The sequence below is a fragment of the Cyclopterus lumpus genome, chromosome 16, assembly GCF_009769545.1.
Source record: "Cyclopterus lumpus isolate fCycLum1 chromosome 16, fCycLum1.pri, whole genome shotgun sequence".
NCBI lineage: Eukaryota > Metazoa > Chordata > Actinopteri > Perciformes > Cyclopteridae > Cyclopterus > Cyclopterus lumpus.
The window spans coordinates 10,439,385-10,458,496 of NC_046981.1; the positions used below are offsets into that span (position 1 = coordinate 10,439,385).

At 39.9% G+C, this 19,112-nt stretch overlaps 2 protein-coding genes across 5 annotated transcripts; both read left to right on the forward strand.

Moving 5' to 3' along the window:
- The first annotated feature begins 158 nt into the window (after nt 1-158).
- LOC117745114 (phosphatidylinositol 4-phosphate 5-kinase type-1 alpha-like) lies at nt 159-11,815 on the forward strand. Of its 3 annotated transcripts, none has more exons than XR_004611208.1 (17): nt 159-279; nt 3,429-3,463; nt 3,695-3,787; nt 4,054-4,184; nt 4,291-4,408; nt 5,206-5,358; nt 5,496-5,795; nt 6,684-6,919; nt 7,036-7,119; nt 7,248-7,296; nt 7,654-7,738; nt 7,871-8,041; nt 8,145-8,277; nt 8,373-8,426; nt 8,540-8,630; nt 8,748-10,495; nt 10,643-11,815. XR_004611208.1 is itself a non-coding variant. In XM_034553190.1 (16 exons), exons 1-16 carry the CDS (start codon nt 219-221, stop codon nt 8,748-8,750), a joined length of 1,797 nt encoding a protein of 598 aa, XP_034409081.1. In that variant the 5' UTR covers nt 159-218; the 3' UTR covers nt 8,751-11,815. The 3 variants fall into 3 exon arrangements, 1 of the variants encoding a protein (XP_034409081.1); XR_004611207.1 differs by having other exon boundaries at nt 8,748-8,845; nt 10,379-11,815; XM_034553190.1 differs by having other exon boundaries at nt 8,748-11,815.
- A 2,321-nt stretch (nt 11,816-14,136) lies between these two features.
- On the forward strand, nt 14,137-18,667 carry LOC117745673 (26S proteasome non-ATPase regulatory subunit 4-like). Of its 2 annotated transcripts, XM_034554157.1 has the most exons (10): nt 14,139-14,422; nt 15,291-15,431; nt 15,513-15,627; nt 15,718-15,804; nt 16,294-16,362; nt 16,475-16,690; nt 16,909-17,017; nt 17,141-17,278; nt 18,047-18,102; nt 18,195-18,667. In XM_034554157.1, the coding sequence occupies exons 1-10, from the start codon at nt 14,397-14,399 to the stop codon at nt 18,363-18,365; spliced, it is 1,128 nt and encodes a 375-aa protein (XP_034410048.1). In that variant the 5' UTR covers nt 14,139-14,396; the 3' UTR covers nt 18,366-18,667. The 2 variants fall into 2 exon arrangements, with proteins under 2 accessions (XP_034410049.1, XP_034410048.1); XM_034554158.1 differs by lacking the exon at nt 16,294-16,362 and having other exon boundaries at nt 14,137-14,422.
- The last annotated feature ends 445 nt before the right edge of the window (nt 18,668-19,112 follow it).

Sequence of the window (19,112 nt, forward strand, 5' to 3'; positions counted from 1 at the left end):
ATTCATCAAATAAGTCAAACATATCACATTGTATATTATATAGTCAAAACTACTGAAAAAAGGTCGCCTATTTTATGCCTGTTATTCTACACTTAAAAGGTGTAAATAAACGAGTATGTGTAAAGTGACGATACAACTGAAACTGTTCCACTTCCGTCCACTGGGGGCACTGTGCCGCTACTGCGGCACCAGCGTCAGGACTCAACTGTCGGTCTGTAATGAGTCAAATCGTAATGGCGACTGCTGGAACAGCAGACTGTGGATCGGCAGCCCCGACAGGTATCTAGTTCACGACTCTTCCAGCTTTGCTGTCTCAAATCGGACGTGAAAACAGAACTACCTGACGTCCTGTCGCGATGACAACGGCTCGGCGACCGTTGGCTTTCCCACGTCCCCGGTTAGCCAGTTAGCTAATTAGCATCGAGGCATCCCACCTCACAAATGAATCAGACGACGGATAACTTGTTCAGCTGCCTGGTTGACGGACCCGGGCTGGTTTCATTGAGCTTCAGTTCGCTATCTGAACCAATACACACATTATAATTGGGAGGAATAACGTGTGAAGAAATACTCCCTGGACCACGTTGGCAAGCCGGCAATTTCGTTGTTGTTTGTATGCTAGGGAGTTAGCAGGAGGAGGATGTGAGCTGTGATAGATATCTATTGTTATCTATTGTTTCGTGTCTTAGGCACTAAGTGGCTGCTGTTTGATACGGGTCCTTACATCCATGGGACACTAACGTCACCCTGCCTGTTGAACCCTTCTCTCTCTCTCGCTCTCTCTCTCTCTCTGTGTCTACAGCTTTGTGGTAAAGCGATCAGACACATCCTTTTTCCATTGTGTAGCTCCAACACGAGCACCATGTCAGTTAGTTTACTTTACAAAGTTTCACAGGTGACTTGATTATCAAAGCAAATATTGGTCTTTGGGATTTTTCTCTCCATTCTTTAAACCAATTACACAGACTTGTCAGCCTCATCTATTTAGTTAGTAATATACAGGCTTAAACCACTCTGCTGTCCCTGTTCAGCTGATGAAAGGTTAGTCTGGGATCTCTAATTTTAGATCTCTGTATGGTGAGTCGCTCATGAACTGGTCTCTCAGTTTTCAGTGCCCACACAGACGGGTGGTGGGCTGTTCAGAGTTGTTCTATATTCTTGACAGGACACATAATGGTGCATGAGGTTGCATCTCACTATTCCATTTAGTCGTTTGCCAGTTATTAGCTTATCTGTTTGCAGAGGAGTTGCTCTGCCATTGGTAACAAGATAGTCTGAATCAGTGAATATAAATAGTGACTTCAGAGTGGCTCTCACATGGCAGAGAGTGTACAAATATACAAGATACAGTGATCTATCAAATACAGACACACGCACAGACAGTTGAGTGACAGTAACATACTGTGGTATCCCGTATTGGGCTTGTTTTCTCATCGGGGCTAGAACCAGTATATTTATGGAGTCTTCGTAGGCAGAAAATGATGTTCGGAGAGTGTGCATATCCCATATTATTGCCTTGTGTAGGCTGCAGGCTATAAGTGCATGGGGTTGGCAGGGAGTTGTTTAGTAAACAGAGAGGAACAGATGGTTTGCCTATTGTTGTAAGGCTGACAAGTTAAAGTAATTCTTAAGTAGTTGAGTTGGATAATTCCTACCCTGAATCTGATGCACACGCTATGTTATCTCGTTATATGTTGGCTCATGACAGGTTTTTTTTCAAAGTGATGAAATGAGTAATGCGGTTGATGATTATTCTCATTATCAATTAATCTGCTAATTATTTCCTTTATCAATCAGTGAACTGATTTGTCTTTAATATGGCAGAAAAGAGTAAAAAGATAGCCTCCCCATTACAAATTTCCAGAGCCCAAGGCATAATTTTGGACCATCACTCCATACCCCAAAGATATTAATTCTCAGATTTATGAAGCTAGACCAGAACATTGTTTTATTGGACAATTGACAAAAATAAATGGTCTATTGTCAAAATATTTTCTGCACTTTTTTACATTTTTTATTAATTGATCATTTCACCTCTACATGAAACGCATTTCTCATACCTGTACACAGTCAATATATGTGTTCAGTATTGTTTATTTACTAAGTTAAGCCATTTAGGCTGACCGTTTCCTACTCCACAGATATTCGGACTCAGTTCTGGAGGAGAGTATTTCAACGAGGTACTCGCATGGATGTGCGTGAGTGAGCAGAAACTGCATGAGTAGTGATGATATAGTGTGTCGTTTCACATAATAAGAGAGGGAATGTGAACAAAATGATGCTCATTGTTTCCCGGTGGATTGCTGTGTGTCCCTGTTAACTGAGAAGAGATGCATGGCATTCAGTGAGTCTGCCTTATTATTAACACTCCCGGCTTTTTGGGATTGAAGTGTCAGCTATTGTGCATATTCTGGAATTAATTGGCTGGGCGCAGCTTCATTTCCACACACAGGATTGTTACTACAGATGTACAATCTTCCCAACATCCTTTTTGTGTATATTCACCTATGGCACTGCAGCATTGAAGTAAGTGTTGCCATTGGTTACAGGCTAGAGGTGCTTGCAGAGTGGGTGAGTTTAAACAACGAGTTTATTTAAGGGAAATCATGTTGAGTATTTCTTTTTTATTTCAACTGTGTGCCTTTCTTACAATGCTACTGTGTGCTGTGGTTGTTATCATGCTTACCCAGGAGGATAGAGTCTGGGTCATTACAATTTCACTTCTTATCTTTGGTTATCAAGCCAGTCAATTTTCCACACACCCAGAGGTCTTTGCTTGGTTATGACTTTCCTTAATGTGTTTACCGTACCTATAAAACACTACTGTTACGCAGATTAGTTTCCTGAATGGCTTCATTTTACAACAATATTTGTTACGTCTCATGTTTGTCTTAATGTTACCATCTTGTAGTTAATCAAAATGATTAATGCAAAGTTATTGTAAGATGCAAAGTAGGCTGTTTCAAAAAGAGCTAAACATTGTAGTTTTGTGGAAGGAGGTTGTGACTGAAGAGACACATCTTCAGGGAGCAGATGAATCTGGAGCAGCCAGCTCAGGGGAGAAGTAGTTTCAGTTCACATCGAGCTGGTGTATCGAGGGCAGCAGTTTGGCAGGTTACTGTGGCCATATTTAGGTTGTGGCTCATCTTTGGCCTCATAGTCATCAGCCAGTACTGAAACTATTAACCAGCAGAGGGTTTCTTAAATGGTCATTAACAAATTCTTCCATGTTAATAGCTGTTAATGCAAAGTCTTTTTAAATAATTGCAAACATCAAATTTACACTGACCACATGGGTTGACATTTAGGCCGACAAGTCTGAACAAGAGAACCACCGGTTCCTTAAGGCTTTAGTGCTTTCAGATTCTCAAGATTCAGTGTTTTTCTCACATTGTAAATCCCACTTTACCTTGTTTTTCTGTCTTAAGGGACCAGTGGCATCCGGAAAATGGCCCCTTCAGAGGTAAGGATGTCAGAATGTTTATCAATAAAAGACAAATGATCTACTTGCATTAGACATAAAGGTATCAGTCACACATGTATGGAGCCAGACCAACTGACATTGCTTTTGCGACCTTTTCCCTCCACAAATGTTGAGAGTTTAGCAACTACTCAGGATAGGTTGTCATATGAAGATGTTTACAAACATGCCAGACCATAATAAGAAATGTTCTCTCTGTCCCCCTCTCCTCAGATGCCTGGCTCTTCAGGCACAACTCAGAGTATGAAGAAGACGATCGGACACCGGGGGGTTGAGACCACCACAGGAGAGACCACCTACAAAAAGGTTAGAACAGGGTGGGGGTCGGTGACTCCAGTGTTTTATTTTGGACACCCACAGCTCTAAGCAGCAGATGCGAAAAGTAATTATCTGTACAGATCCTTCCGAGGTGGATTAATTACGCAGTTTAATGTTAAGTGTCAAATAAAGTTTATTGACCAATGTTATCTGCCAATATTCAGTAAAATATGCCTTCAGGTCATTGACATTAATGCTTTTCCAGTCTCGATGACTGATAATGCTTTCCGTCTTTTCCTCTCTGACCCCTCTAGACCACCTCATCTGCCCTCAAAGGTGCCATCCAGTTGGGCATCACTCACACAGTTGGCAGCTTAAGCCAAAAGGCGGAGAGGGATGTTCTCATGCAGGATTTCGTGGTGGTTGAAAGCATCTTCTTCCCCAGGTTGATAACTAAAGTTGTAGTTTAAAAAAACACACAAATTCATAGTATTTTTTATTTTTATTTCATGTAATTTTATTGCCTTTGGCTCTCTTTCGTATGTTTTCAGTGAAGGCAGTAACCTCACTCCTGCTCACCACTACAGTGACTTTCGCTTTAAGACCTATGCTCCTATTGCCTTTCGTTACTTCAGAGAACTCTTTGGCATTCGGCCAGATGACTACCTGGTCAGTACTTACACCAAACACACACTGCCATGTTTACTATGTTTTTTTTTATTTTTATGCCTTTAATCACTGTTCCAGTCTTTCTCTTGTAGAATGGTTTAGGTCAGAGGTTTAAACCTCTGCCCCACTTCACGTGTCCCCTAAATTGGGAGCCTCCCAGTTTTGCCAATCCAATAATGACTGCAATTAGGCGGGTGCATCTTCCTCTCATGACAATTCAATATGTATCTTCATACTGTGATACAGAAACAATACACTTAACTAGTATACTCCTGTATTGATTTTTCAAAGCCATATCAGTTATTCTTCACACCGCTCTACCTGCGATAATTTGTGTCTTGTTTGCGAGTGCCCCAGCAGCTTAGAAGGTTAAGGATGTTTATTTGCCAAAACATGACCACAAATTCTTGACACTGAGAGATCACTGACATCACAGGTCTGAGTACAGCCTTTATCCAAATATATTTTTCCTGTTTTGGGATTTTCCTCTTTATTTTTTAAAAGCTGGCTGTTTTGTGGTATCAGCACTTTTGGATTTTACATTCCCACTGATTAGAAATCACTCCATTTCTCTGTCTAACTATGCCAACAAAGTATCTTAAGCAATCGAGTTGCTGTCGCTTGTGGGTCATATGAAGTGACCTATAGGTGGTACCAATAAAAGTATTTTAAGCAGTCATTAAAAAACACAACCCCCATTAAGAACCACTGGTTCAGTTAAATGAGAGCTCTGGATATGCCAACATATCTGCTTTGTTTCAATTGGATACTAATGCAGACTCCGCTTCTCCTTGAAGTATTCTCTGTGTAACGAGTCACTGATCGAGTTGTCTAACCCCGGAGCCAGCGGATCCCTCTTCTATGTCTCCAGTGATGACGAGTTCATCATCAAGACTGTTCAACACAAAGAGGCAGAGTTCCTCCAGAAACTTCTACCTGGATACTTCATGGTGAGCCGTTATGCATATAAAGAAATGCGCTCAGTAGGCATTAATATGAGTGAATTGGATTGCATCAACTATACTGCTAATTTATTTTTAATTAAAGTGTGTCGTATATCTGTGTCCCTTTTCCTCCTCCCTTCCAGAACATAAACCAAAACAAGCGCACCCTGCTGCCCAAGTTCTACGGACTGTATTGCGTTCAGGCAGGGGGCAAGAATATCCGTATTGTAGTGATGAACAATCTTCTGCCTCGGATCATCCCCATGCACCTCAAGTACGACCTCAAAGGCTCCACCTATAAGAGACGAGCTTCCCCTAAGGAGAGAGAAAAGGCCGTTCCCATTCACAAAGACCTGGACTTCATCCAGGACTTACCTGACAGTCTGCTGCTGGAAGGAGACAACTACAATGCCCTGTGCAAGACTATTCAGAGGGACTGTTTGGTGAGTCACGGAGACACTTGCTTCTCATTGACGTGGTTTTCATTATAAGCCTCTCAGCCCACATGGGATTACAGGACACATTTGTGTGCATTGTTACAATATGCGTAAGGGTAAATTCCTAAAGGAAAAAAGCTCAGATTGTACACCAACAGAATACTCATTGTGCCTTCACATAAAAAATACTGCTTTATTTTGTCAAATGGATGCTTAGAATCTGACTTTCCCAACACCAAGGATTTCATTATCAACTCACAAAACAAAGACATTTTAGATCCAGTTGCATAGTGGATATGTTTTATCCTGTTGGTTATCAACAGATGAAAAGAAAAAGAAAAAACCCACACAGACTAATGAAACTGACATCTAATGCTGTGTATAACCTGGATTTAATGCATTTTGGAAAGCCAAACAACTTATGTAGCAGAGGTTGCATTATTTCAAAATATCTCTTTCCATTAAAGGCTAATCTGTCTTTGTGGTTACTTTGCGTCTCCAGCCCACTTAAATTTAACGCTACAGTGGTATAAAATGACTTCTCATTTATAATCTTCTCTGTTATCTCAATTTCCGTGTCCACTCTGTAGATTTCAATTGTCCTTGTCTACAACTGTGCGAGTTGCCTCTTGCTGTCTACTTTGCTGTTGGTTTTTCTTGTTTGTATCTCACCCTAATTTTGTTGACTACTTACAGATAAATGCAGCAAAGTTTTTAATTGTATGTTTTTGTCAAAAATTAAGAAATAGGTCATTCATTTTGCAGTTTCTCTACAATTGTAACTTCAAAGCCCTCTTTCAACTCCAATTATCTGTTGCTGTTTAACAGAGTCTGTGGTTTTGTCTATGAAACTGTGTGAATGCTCCATTTATTGTATTTCTATGTTTTATGTAGCTCTTGCAGAGTTTCAAGATCATGGATTACAGTCTGTTGATGGGCATCCACAACATGGACCAGGCCAGTCGAGAGCGGGAACGTAGCGGGGGAAACTCGGGTGACAGTGGGGGGTCGGAGGGACCAGTGACCCCAGATCATCGCCGGCCACAAACTCAGAAAAGTCTGTACTGTACAGCCATGGAGTCCATTCAGGGGGAGGCTCGAGGGAAGGGAGCCTTGGATTCAGAAGATCAGTGAGTCCTAATACTTAGCTGAATTTTTACTAGTGTCTCTGTCATGTATTGTCGTTTGTGACTCGAACGTAACAATTTAATGAGCCGCTATTGTTTCTCTGGCCTTCTCCTTTCAGCATGGGCGGTATTCCATCTCGTAATACTAAAGGAGAGAGGCTGCTGATCTACATTGGCATCATCGACATTCTCCAGTCCTACAGGTTTGTTCAGAGCAGCCAAATCAGTTCCTTGTTTTAACATTTGTTCCTAATTCCTGAACAAGCTTCCCACCTACAGCACCCATTTCTGTAACTTCCAGTTATTAGTTTAATCTTGTCTTATTATTTAGGTTTATTAAGAAGTTGGAGCACTCCTGGAAAGCCTTGGTCCATGATGGGGTAAGCGCCTATTAAGCTTAATGTTCTATTAAGCTAATCAAAAGTGTTGAGCAGATTAGTAAAAAGTACTATATATCATTCATCATAAACAATGCAGAACTGGAACAGTTCGTCACTAAATTGATTCTGTTTTATTGACAGAAAAATAATTGGCTACAATCTTGGAAAATGACTGACGACAAGACCCTGTAATGACGTTTACCTTAGGCCTCAAGAAAGTAAACAATTTCCCTATAGTTGCTAGTTTACTTGAAGAATTAAATGTAATGGACCAGGACAGTCGAGAGCGTTTGTTGGACAGCTTTGATTGCTTTTAGACTTGAGTATCTCATGGCTGTCTCTGTTTTACCACTTTAGGACACTGTTTCAGTTCACAGACCCGGCTTCTATGCAGATCGTTTTCAGCAATTCATGTGCAACACAGTGTTCAAGAAAATTCCATGTAAGTATGCATCTGTGTGTATTTTTAAATGCACTTGTGTTAATCGCCTGGTGCATTCATTAACAGCATGGGGTGAAAACTCGAGGTGCCCATGTTGATCATTTCCACTTTCATGTCGTCCATCTTCTGCAGTAAAACCATCTCCATCTAAGAAGAGTCGTGGTGGAGGTCAGGGAGGTCTTAGGAGGGCCCCCACACTGGGAGCTCCCACCCAGCTCTCCCACTCAACAGGACAGTCAGCTGTTGACTGCAGACTAGTCTACCACAGCCACTTTAAAAGCACAGATTCAGAAGCAGACAGTGGTGAGAACTGAGAAGAACAAGTCGATCTGTTGTTCTCATAGCTGTGCGCCGATTGGAGATACTGCTTTTGACATTTGGTTTCTTAATGGTACTTTCTTCTCAGGTGTGCAGTTGGGCAGACCAGATCTTGTTCCGAGGACCCCTCCACTGGGGGAAAACCCTTCGGACTATGAGGCCAACCTGTCTACCTCGTCACTTGGCAGCACAGGAGTCGCCTCTACCTCTCCTCCCCTACGGTAAAGCCTCACCAAGTTTATAATGTATGACTTTATTCTTCCACCTTACTTTCACACTTTCTTTTAATTGTCTGTGCCATGACCTTTCCCCGTAGGTCTGTAGGGGTGGAGGTACACAAATCAGCAAACACAGAGCTTGACCATCACAGGTACAGAAGGCAATGATGGGTCATAAAATTACAGCCACATCAGACTGAAAAATGGTATTTCTTTTCTTCTTGCCTGTGTTAGTTCTCCATGAATTCCATTTTCTCTGTTCCAGTTTGGAGGCAGAAGGGGCTGTCGATAACTCGGGCAACAACGAAGATGTCATTTCACTGTCAGACATCATCCCTGAGACAAACATCTGTTTTGTAAGTCTAAACGTTGAAATCCTAGATCCGATAATGCAGATTATTTATGACCTTATTTTAAACCAGGAAGTATTCGTTGTACATTTCTTGGCATTGACCTTAGTTTCATCTTCACAGTAAACAAACAGTATTTGAAGACCCCGTTTCTGGGTGGAAGAGAGGATAAAGAGTGAAAGTCGCCCATCCAACACGGACCCTCCGTTGCACCTCTGTTGGTACATACACCCATACAGTACATACAAGCATCGCTGAATGAAGCAGCGAGGTGCAATGGAGGTTGTGACGATGAAGAAAATAGTCATGGGGAAGATCACGAAGAAGACAATATGTGGAAGGCTTTTGCTTTCCCAGCCATTGACATCAACTGTTTCTATACACCTGGACACAAAAGGCTAATGACCCTGAATTTGCAGCTCTTCTCTAATCTCTAAAAAACATTTTACTTCTCGTTGACAAAATGAAGGATGCTTCAATTACATAACAGACACAATAATTAGTTGTATATTGTTACAAGCCCAGTGGATGATGAAGGCAGTCAAGTTATCCATAAAGAGACGGTCATTGTGTCCACTCTTCGCAGCATGAAGCGATTGTGAGACGACACAGACAGCATTTCAGCAGGAACACGCCCATTTCTGGGCACAAAAAGGGCGTGGCCTGCATTTGTAGGAGTGAATATTTGCCTCTGTGTTCATGCGGAGTCGAAGTGGGTTCACATTTCCGTGATTTACACTGAAATGTTCCCATCACCACACTTCCATTTCCCCCTTGTTACACGTAAGCAGTGGCACTCTAAACTATCAACAGTCCTTGTTCAAATCGACACTTACTGCTGTTGACTCTGCAATCATGTATGCATTTCTATGTACTGATTGTGGATGTACAGTATTTGTTTGAATTTGGATCCCGAAACAGTGGAGAAATGGGTTCAACCACACCTATACGGCCATTTTGTTTCATTTTTTGATTTAAGTTATTCTGCTGGAAGCCACAGTGGTGCTGCAAAAGATCCAACTGGATATCACCACTGCTGAATGTACATTACAATGTTTTCTTATATAGAATGTGTCTTATTAACGTGGCAGACCACATTTGTACGACCCTGAAAATCTCCCCCTCTGATGTGACCATATGTGCTATAAATAACTAGAGAGAAGAGCTGTCGACAGCATTGCTGGCCAGTAGATGCTGTGAAATGAACTCGTAGAATATTAATAATTTCCAGCTACCGTCATTCGTCTGTCATGTCTGTGCCTTTTTTTACATGCTCGTCCCTTCCCCAACATGTGATGTATAACTGACATGTTTTATAGGTTAGTGTTGTAGTCACACAGAGAAACCTGCCTTATCACTACAGCTGAAGTTGTCAAACTGCCATTTGTATGTCTGTACCAACGATCAGGGCGTAAAAATAATTTCTGATTTTAATGCAAACACTACTCCAATCTATTTTGGTTCTGTGTATGACGAGTGCTCGGTCGCTGTGTTTCATCAGCACAGCTGATCCCGTTAACTCCCCCGATGTCTGACAGTGAGGATGACTATCTCTTTTATTATTATTATTATTATTATTATTATTTCTGCGGGTTACAGAAATGACTCCCGCCCACAGCCACTCTTGGACCAATATTAATAACCATGTGTATAACTAATTTTTGTATTTTTTTTGTATGGAGTCTCTCAGTGTTTACTCGGCTGTGTATAACAATTGTGCTTTTTTCACAATGTTTTTTGTGTTTGTTGTTTAGGGCATAAACAAGCTGCAGAGAGCTTTTTACCCCACAAGATTGTTCTAATACAGAAATTTGAATCACTACAAAGTGACTGTAGCAACACTCGAGATCTTGGACATCATCTCATTTAAGGTATTACTATTTATGTTTTGTAGGCACATTTGGTCTATGCAGCAGAGAGGGAGAGGAGGGGAAATGTGAGTTGTGAATATAGATGAAAGGAAAACTACTCCTGTTCAGCTGAGGATTTAGGACTGAGTCTTTTGTCTCCTAAACCAGTCGTGGAACCAAAGAAAAGAGTGGGGAGTTCCTGTAATTGTTCAGGATCCAGTGCAGTGGACATGAAAATGAAGTCAGACACTCCTTGATACCTGCATGGACGGATACATTGTACATGGTAATAACACTGGGTTGTCCTGTGTTTTAAGGATGTACTTTTAGACTGGATGTTTGTTTGTTTTTGCTAAATAGTGTCTTGTCTGATAAGCTGTATCTGACATCAATTTATTGTTTCTTTATCAAAGAATTTGTTTACTTTTTTTGGCCTGAGACATTTCAAGATTTAACTCCACATTCCTGCGAAATTCAGTTTAAATTCACTACAGTTGTGGAATTAGGACGATGTACTTGAAATGTATTGTTTCTGATACTATGCTGAAATGTAATAAGTGGATTATTTCAAACTTTCAAAGGTTGGTTGAGAGTCAAACAGCCACCAAAGAAAAACCTCCAGGAAATTCTTTCTCCTGTGACACCTACATTTTGAGGTTTTATGTTGTAACTTTCTTTTTTGATGGGTGGTACTATGTAATTGCCGGATGCAGACCAGTTCTCTCGCAGTCATGTGCTACGCCATGGCACAACAGAAACATCCTACGGTGCTTAAAGGGCGGTGCAGACACTACAATATGTTTGAAATAATGCAATATATATATATATATATATATATATATATATACACAAACCACAAACTGCCACATTTCATTTCTAAGAAGTATATTTATTACGATTGTTGCAGGCTGGAATGATAAAGGTTGTATTATGTACCTTTTAGATGATTGTACGTTTACTGTATACTGACAAAAGGATGTCTGAAACTTTATAGCGTGTACTGCCTATGAAGGGGGACTATTGACAATTTCACTTTTTATATTTGAAGGTTCAGATTGTGATATGGATATATTCGCTCCACAATGATTCTGGGTTGTTAATCTCCCAAACCTTTTCTACATGAATGTTTCTCAACGCTGACGAGCCAACATTGCTGGTTGTCCTATAATGCTTCAATTACTATATTTTTACTGTGTATAAAATGTGTATATGTACATAGGAGTCACGGAAATGCCTTCTCATGCAATATGTGCTGCCTGTCCCTCCTGCCATGTGTCAGTTATGTGGTGGTGATGTTCTCATGTTTGATTTTAAAGTATTAAACATATTTTTTAAATCTTGGTTTTGGTCCATTTGTTAATGTGTTAGCCAACTACCTTTTACTCTGGGTTTGTGAATAATAATAATAATAATAATAATAATAATAATAATAATGCATGTTTCCAAAAAGGACGACCATCTTTTTAGTAACTGAAGATATTTTAATCATCTCTAGAGAGTATAATGCATTTGATTTGTGTTTTTTGATACGTGATTAATTTAATGTCTTACGCTATGTGACAACTTCAGACCAAACTCCACCAAAACCTGCCTTGATGTTATACTCCATTTGAACACATTGCCTAAAGTGAAGTGTATGTCATCCATATATTGTTTGTGGACCTTAGTCATACCGATGAATGATTGATTCTCATCCAGGTGATTGGTGCTCCAGTAAGTTGAATCTCTTGATGGTCGTCTTGCGGTCCACTCACAGGGGAGACGAGCTATTGTCAGAGCGCCAGGTGTTTGGAGCAAATGTCAGCGTCAGGAGGTCTGTGCCCCCTGCCCGAGTGCATTCTGATGACATTCTCTGAAGTGATCCAATAGCACCAAGTCATTGCCAAGCGTGGGAGTAGACAAAGGGGAGAGCCTGTTGCTCATGTTGAGATCGGTTTCGAATCTGAACAGATGTGCCATCTGTGAGAAACTGGGACAAACAGTTCTTCAAACATTAAAATTAATATAGAAGCTTTTGTAAGATTCGTGTTCAAAGCTCCGGGTCCCGTGGCCGCAGGAAATTCAGGATTCGAGTTAAAGTTTAACAATATTTAATGGCAAAGATAATACTCATGCAGCGTTCACGATCGTGGGGCCAGAAAGGAGGAACTTTCCACAGACGGAGTGCAGCTCCCAAGGAGCCACAGACCGGGGCTGTCTCGAGTCTCCAGACCAGTAGAACCATGTCTCCAGAACAAATGCTCGGCTATTAGTATGGTCATGCAAACGAATTCACACCTAAAGGTTAGTTCCATTGGTCAGTTCAAAGGATGCCGCAGTTCTACTCGCTACGCCAATTAGTAAACAGGCGAGGTCAAAGCTCACTCTTCCGGTCAAGGACAGGAAGTTCCCCTTCACAATAAAACCCTATTATCCTGCCTTCCGAATAAAAGCAACACATTAGGTTTCAATCGGCATCCATTTTAACTATTGTCTAAACAATAAAACATTCATTCATTCTCATGCATCATACAGTTAATCATTACATTTGTCATTAAAACAGAATAATAAAACAGTGATCCTCTCTTATGTTTCATAATACATTCCTCCAGAATATTCCTCATAATATCCCAAATTAATTATCATATCTTTCTTTATGTATTAATTTAAAACATAAACTTCTCTTATCTACATGTGCAAATATATATAAAATCCACTACAACCTAACACTTTCTTATGACAATTAACTAAATTGTCCTGTGATTAAGACAAACAGAAGTATTTAAGAGATGACTACTGTGTGAACTACAAACTGCTGTCAAACAACAAAGCTGTGTTGTTTGACAAAAAGTTGACATAGCTTTTTACCCCACGAGATATTTCTAATACAGAAATTTGAACCACTACAAAGTGACTGTAGCAACACTTGAGATCTTAGACATCTCATTTGATGAGCTGTGTTGTTTGAAAAAAGGTTGACATACCTTTTGGTGCTACTCAACACGTGGCAAACATCCTCCATCTGAGATTTTAAAAAGTCAATATTTTAGTCGGCCTATTAGTTCAAATAGTTTACGTTTTTGCAGCATCTGCATGTTCCAAGGACTATGTGTTTTTTGCAAAGGGAAGTAAGTGAATTTAGACAACATTTATCCAACAACCAATCCGTACATTTCACTTAATTAAATTGATTCTTTGTATAATTCAAACAAATCAACATGCATCTAACAAATAACTTACAAATTAATGAGAAAAATATTATTTTTGAAGAAGAAAAAAAAAGTAAAGCATCAGCAAAAGCACTTGTTTTGCAGAAGGGGGAATTATTAGGTCTGAGATGTTGAGAGTGACCTTTTGACCTTTCAGCTTCTTGTCCTGGATGCCCCAGTTTCAGGATGGCTAACCAGCTGTTATCTGTGAGACAGGTTGTTTGATCTGCTTTCATCATGGAGGACTGTGGACTATTTCCCAAGCGGAAGATGAATCAAGAGGGGAACTTTTGTAGCATACTATGTCTTAATGTGACACGTGCGTGATTACAAAATGCCCTACAAAGGAAGCAGTTTTTTTTTCTATCACAGGGCACCAACAGTATTTGCACACGTGATAAACATATGCACTGTCTTTTGTTAGTTATTATTCTCACTGATATCTGTTGTTGCATGCACTGTCCTGTAGGCGCCCTTTTACACTTCTGCCCCCTGGCCTTTGAGAGTGAGCGTGCCACTGGTTCACAGAGCAAGAACAATAGAGGATAATGTTATTATAAGTTGTTATATTTGAGCATTAGAGCAAACTTTTGGAGCTTATAGTATTCCACTTTTTAAACTAGTTAATCATCATAACATTGTATGTAATACAGAGTTTCTCTTTTAGAAAAAACAACAACAAACACCATTACCCATAAACCCTCACGCTGACGTTGTGAACCACGGACATCAAGATGGTGCTTGAAAGTACCATGGTCTGGTAAGGAATGATAATTATGTTTTAAAGTTGCAAATGGAGACGGGTAACTTTATTAACAATGAGCTAACATTTGATAAACTAAATGTGTCTTGTTCTCCGTGGTTGCGCTGAAACATTTGAGCAGCTTTACGTTGTTTTGTTTGGTGTTTAAGATGCTCGAGCTATTCCCTGAGTCACTCCATAACCGAGCTAACGTTAGCCAGTGGGAGCTAACAAAGAGCTTTGTAGTCACGTTATGGACATTTAACACGCGACGTGGTTACTGGCGCGAGACAACGTGGTGCTGCTCGGTTACGTTTCGAAAACGTGGCTGTTGAATCCAGATTTCGAGTTGAACTGTCTCTGTTTCCCACGTTAGCATTAGCTAGCACACAAAAGACAGCTATCACAAACACACAACACTGTAGTATTTCTATGAACGACCTTCTGTGGCAGTGGGTTATAATGTCAGGTTTATTTCACACTGCGGAGCTCTTGCATTGGTTTCCACGAACGTTACATGGTGTGAGATCAGGTTACTGGGTTTAATGGGGCTACAGTAATACTTGTCATGTGAAATGTGTTGATTTAATCATGTTTGTTAAATGTCAGGGAACAAAAGTGAAACATGCTAATGACATTCTCCCAAAGCAACGTTATAGTGCAAGTTTTTTTCCAACAAGCAGGCCAAGACTCTAAAATATACAAATCATCCCTGGATTAATCATTTTAGAAAGCTGTTGGCAGTATTTATGATCATCAAATTGATAAATAACCTAATTGTGTGTGTCCACGCCATTTACATATTACAGAGTAGATCCACATTGGCTATACCAGTATTTGTCTAATCAGTGCAATTTACGTAGTTTACATTCTTAATTTTTCTTAGTGTGGACAATAGTGAGTACATGCGCAATGGAGACTTTCTGCCAACCAGGCTGCAGGCTCAGCAGGACGCAGTTATTATTGTTTGTCACTCCAAGACTCGCACCAACCCCGAAAACAACGTGGGCCTCGTCACCATGGCAAAGTAAGAGCCAATCTGTTTTAATGAGAGCACTGACATCTAAAATATTTGTAATATAATGACAAGTGTTGTGTCCCTGTGCAGCAACTGTGAGGTGCTGACCACACTGACTCCGGACACAGGCAGGATCCTGTCCAAGTTACATGCTGTGCAGCCTCGTGGAAACATCAGCTTCTGCATCGGCATCAGGGTTGCACATGTGAGTTTGGGACTTGCATTACACAGCCAGATATGTATAGTGGAATTCAGGATTTCTTCAGTTCATACGGTTTCTTTTTTCTCTCGATAGTTGGCACTGAAGCACAGACAGGGCAAAAACCACAAGATGCGCATAATTGCATTTGTTGGCAGCCCAGTGGAGGACAACGAAAAAGAAGTGAGCCATGTTCATAAGTCAATGTGTTTTACATGTTATTAGTGTTTATGTATTTGTGATTTAGTTATTGATAACCTGGGAGGATACTTTCAACAACATCAAACAATTAAGATTGTCTTTGGATGGGATGGTAGACATCTTGGAAAAGCATGCTGCTCATCACCCTCTTACAGAGTGAACTTTAAACACTGCTACATACAGACCAAACTGATATTAACACATAATTATTCACACACTTCACAATTCATGTAAACTAACAAAAGTCTCCCTCGATTATGTAAGGAGTTGACAAATTCAACAGAAAACATCAATATCTTTTGAAGAAGTTAAACACTCATTACTATTTTATGCTTTTTTTTCTCCTTAAATTGTACCATTGCATTATCATTGGTAATGGGCAGTGTTGTTAAATCTGTTGTTTTTTGTTGCCCCCTGTTACAGCCTTCTGATAAAATATGTGTGTGTCACTGAAGTATTTTTTTCTTGTAGCTGGTCAAAATGGCAAAGCGTCTAAAGAAGGAAAAGGTTAATGTGGATATCATTAACTTTGGAGAGGAGGTATTTTTTCCATCAATGCTCTAAACTCATCTTGACTAACTAATGTTTTATTCTGTGTATCTCTAAGCTGTTAGAACGAGGGTAAGCACGTAGCTCTTTCTCACCCCTGCAGGAGATGAACACAGAGAAGCTGACGGCCTTCATCAACACACTGAATGGTAAAGAGGGAGCAGGCTCCCACCTGGTCACTGTTCCTCCAGGCCCCAGTCTGGCTGATGCCCTGTTGTCCTCACCCATCCTGGCTGGAGAGGGAGGCGCAGTGTTGGGCCTGGGTACCGGTGACTTTGAGTTTGGAGTGGATCCCAGTGCAGACCCAGAGCTTGCCTTGGTAAGAGAGTGGGGCAAAGTGGGTCCAATAGGTCACTGTGGTGTGTATCGTTTGTGTAGTTCATTGAACTTACAACTTCTCTTGCCTTTTGACTCTACAATCTTCTGGATTATTCATCCATATAGCTGTTTTTTTCACCACTACCTTCTATACCACATGTTTCAGTGTATGTGTGTGGCATTATGCTACTTGCTGATTTCTTCCTCTCTTCTCTCTAGGCTCTGAGAGTGTCTATGGAGGAGCAGAGGCAACGACAGGAGGATGAAGCTCGCAGAGCCGCTGTCGTATCAGCTGCTGATGCTGGTACTGCCTCTCCTGCTGCAGATGGTGAGAAAAATGTCCAACAACTTGATTTGCATTCATAGATGCCAATTTCTAAGCCCATCTTCCTTCAGTAGAGGATACCATTTTGAATGAGTTCACACTGTTTTTTCTCTTTTTCTGTTGCAGAGTCTGATGATGCCCTGTTGAAGATGACTGTGCCCCATACGGAGTCAGCCATACCTGCTCTACCAGACTTCAGCCGCATGACAGAGGATGAACAAATTGCCTATGCTTTGCAGATGTCCATGCAGGGAGAAGCAGCAGGTTAAACATGGATTTGGACTTTTCTGAATTTATTACCTGTAATACAAGCTGAGCTTCAGTATGCATCACATCAACAATATAAAATCATGTTCACGGCATGTTAGAAGAAGCAGAATGTTTTTTTGTGGTTGGGTGTTTTTTACTATTTGTATTTCTGAATCTAAAATAAGCCATGGTTCATCTCCAGAATGTAGAGTACGTCTGCCTTTTTATTACAAAAGGTATGATTGATTGTAGAAGTGTATATATCTAACTGCCAATGTGGATAATGATTACCTGGAGATGCTGCAACAAAAATGTTATATATATATATATATATATATATATATATATATATATATATATATATATATATATATATATATATATATATATATATATATATGGCTTGTTTGTTCTAGCACTCTGATGCAATCTATTATTCCACTCCACCCGGCATAATAAATTAAATTAGAGGGTGACTTTGGAGCTTGGAAAACATTCCCACATATCCTTGTGATTAATGACTTAACGGCTGGCAAGAGCAGTTTACGGTCCATATTTACTAATTTCTCTATTTAAACTAAATGCAGCATGAGAGTACAAGCATGGTATTGCTCGTTACTTAAGATAACACACACGTATGCAATACTAATAATTAGATCTTGGATGCAGTTAAAAATGTCCACGTATGTTTTTTGGACGTCATAAGTCCAGGTTAAAAATGACAATTGTCCATAAACCCTGTTTTTCCAATCAAACTACATTTCTGTTCCATTTGTATTACAGAGATTGGTGCTGAGGACATGGACACAGGAGCTGACATGGGCTCCAGCAAGGCTAAGGTAAGCACCAGTCTTTATTAGTTCTCATTTGTCTTCTTCACCTGATTGAAATGTGCATAGTAAACCTTTTCAATGTAATTGTCGTTGTCCAGGATGAAGAGGACTACGATGTTATGCAGGATCCAGAGTTTCTTCAGAGCGTCCTGGAAAACCTTCCTGGAGTGGACCCTAACAACGAGGCCATCCGTAACGCTATGGGCTCTCTGGCTTCCCAGACAGGCTCTAAACCCGACAACAAGAAAGATGAGGACAAAAAGAAATAAACACCAAAAGAAGAACTTAATATATGATGAATAAAAAAAGACCAGAGAGTTGCACCGCATGTGTTATTCACAGTAACATTATTACCCTCCTCCATACATGTACCATTTTGTTCATCTTTTGTTTATGTGGCTGTGTAAACTGTAAACAATTTGCCTTTTTTGAAATTTTATGTATTAAGACCTATTCTGATTTCTTTTTTTTTTTGTGTGTCAAGCAGAAATGCTTTCTTTTGAATCTTTTGTAATATAACTACTCAGTAGAATAGGCAGATTTCCTCAATAAATTTACATAATAAAAGGTGGTACTTGACATTTATTTACAGTTACATTGTATATGCAAGCAAAGTAGATGAGAAACCTACAGACATGTTGTTAATAATAATAACAACATTGGCTTTAGACACTGATTTGTCCATTCATCAGGGTACTACTTCATGTAACCTAAAACAAAAATGACTAGTTTTATTTGAATAGCATGTCAGCAAGTAATACAATATACATACATATTTCTTGACTTATCAATTCATAATACCAAAACCAGTAAGAACATTTACACAAGTTATGTACTGAAGGGCAATTTGTAGGTCCTGTATTTCAGGATTTCTATATTCGGTTACTTTATACTTATAATCTCAGAGGCAAGTAGTTATTTTTACTCAACTAATTTTGTTTAATGATAACTATAATTACCAGATTACAACATATAATTGTAAGTAAATACCTATGGTAAGTAAATAATATTAATAA

Coding starts and splice junctions, on each gene's coding strand:
- LOC117745114 (XM_034553190.1), top strand. CDS start 219: ATGAGTCAAATCGTAATGGCGACTGCTGGAACAGCAGACTGTGGATCG. Junction 5,359..5,495: donor TTCTACCTGGATACTTCATG/GTGAGCCGTTAT, acceptor CCTCCCTTCCAG/AACATAAACCAAAACAAGCG. Junction 6,920..7,035: donor GCCTTGGATTCAGAAGATCA/GTGAGTCCTAAT, acceptor TTCTCCTTTCAG/CATGGGCGGTATTCCATCTC.
- LOC117745673 (XM_034554157.1), top strand. CDS start 14,397: ATGGTGCTTGAAAGTACCATGGTCTG. Junction 15,628..15,717: donor TCGGCATCAGGGTTGCACAT/GTGAGTTTGGGA, acceptor TTCTCTCGATAG/TTGGCACTGAAGCACAGACA. Junction 16,691..16,908: donor CAGACCCAGAGCTTGCCTTG/GTAAGAGAGTGG, acceptor TCTTCTCTCTAG/GCTCTGAGAGTGTCTATGGA.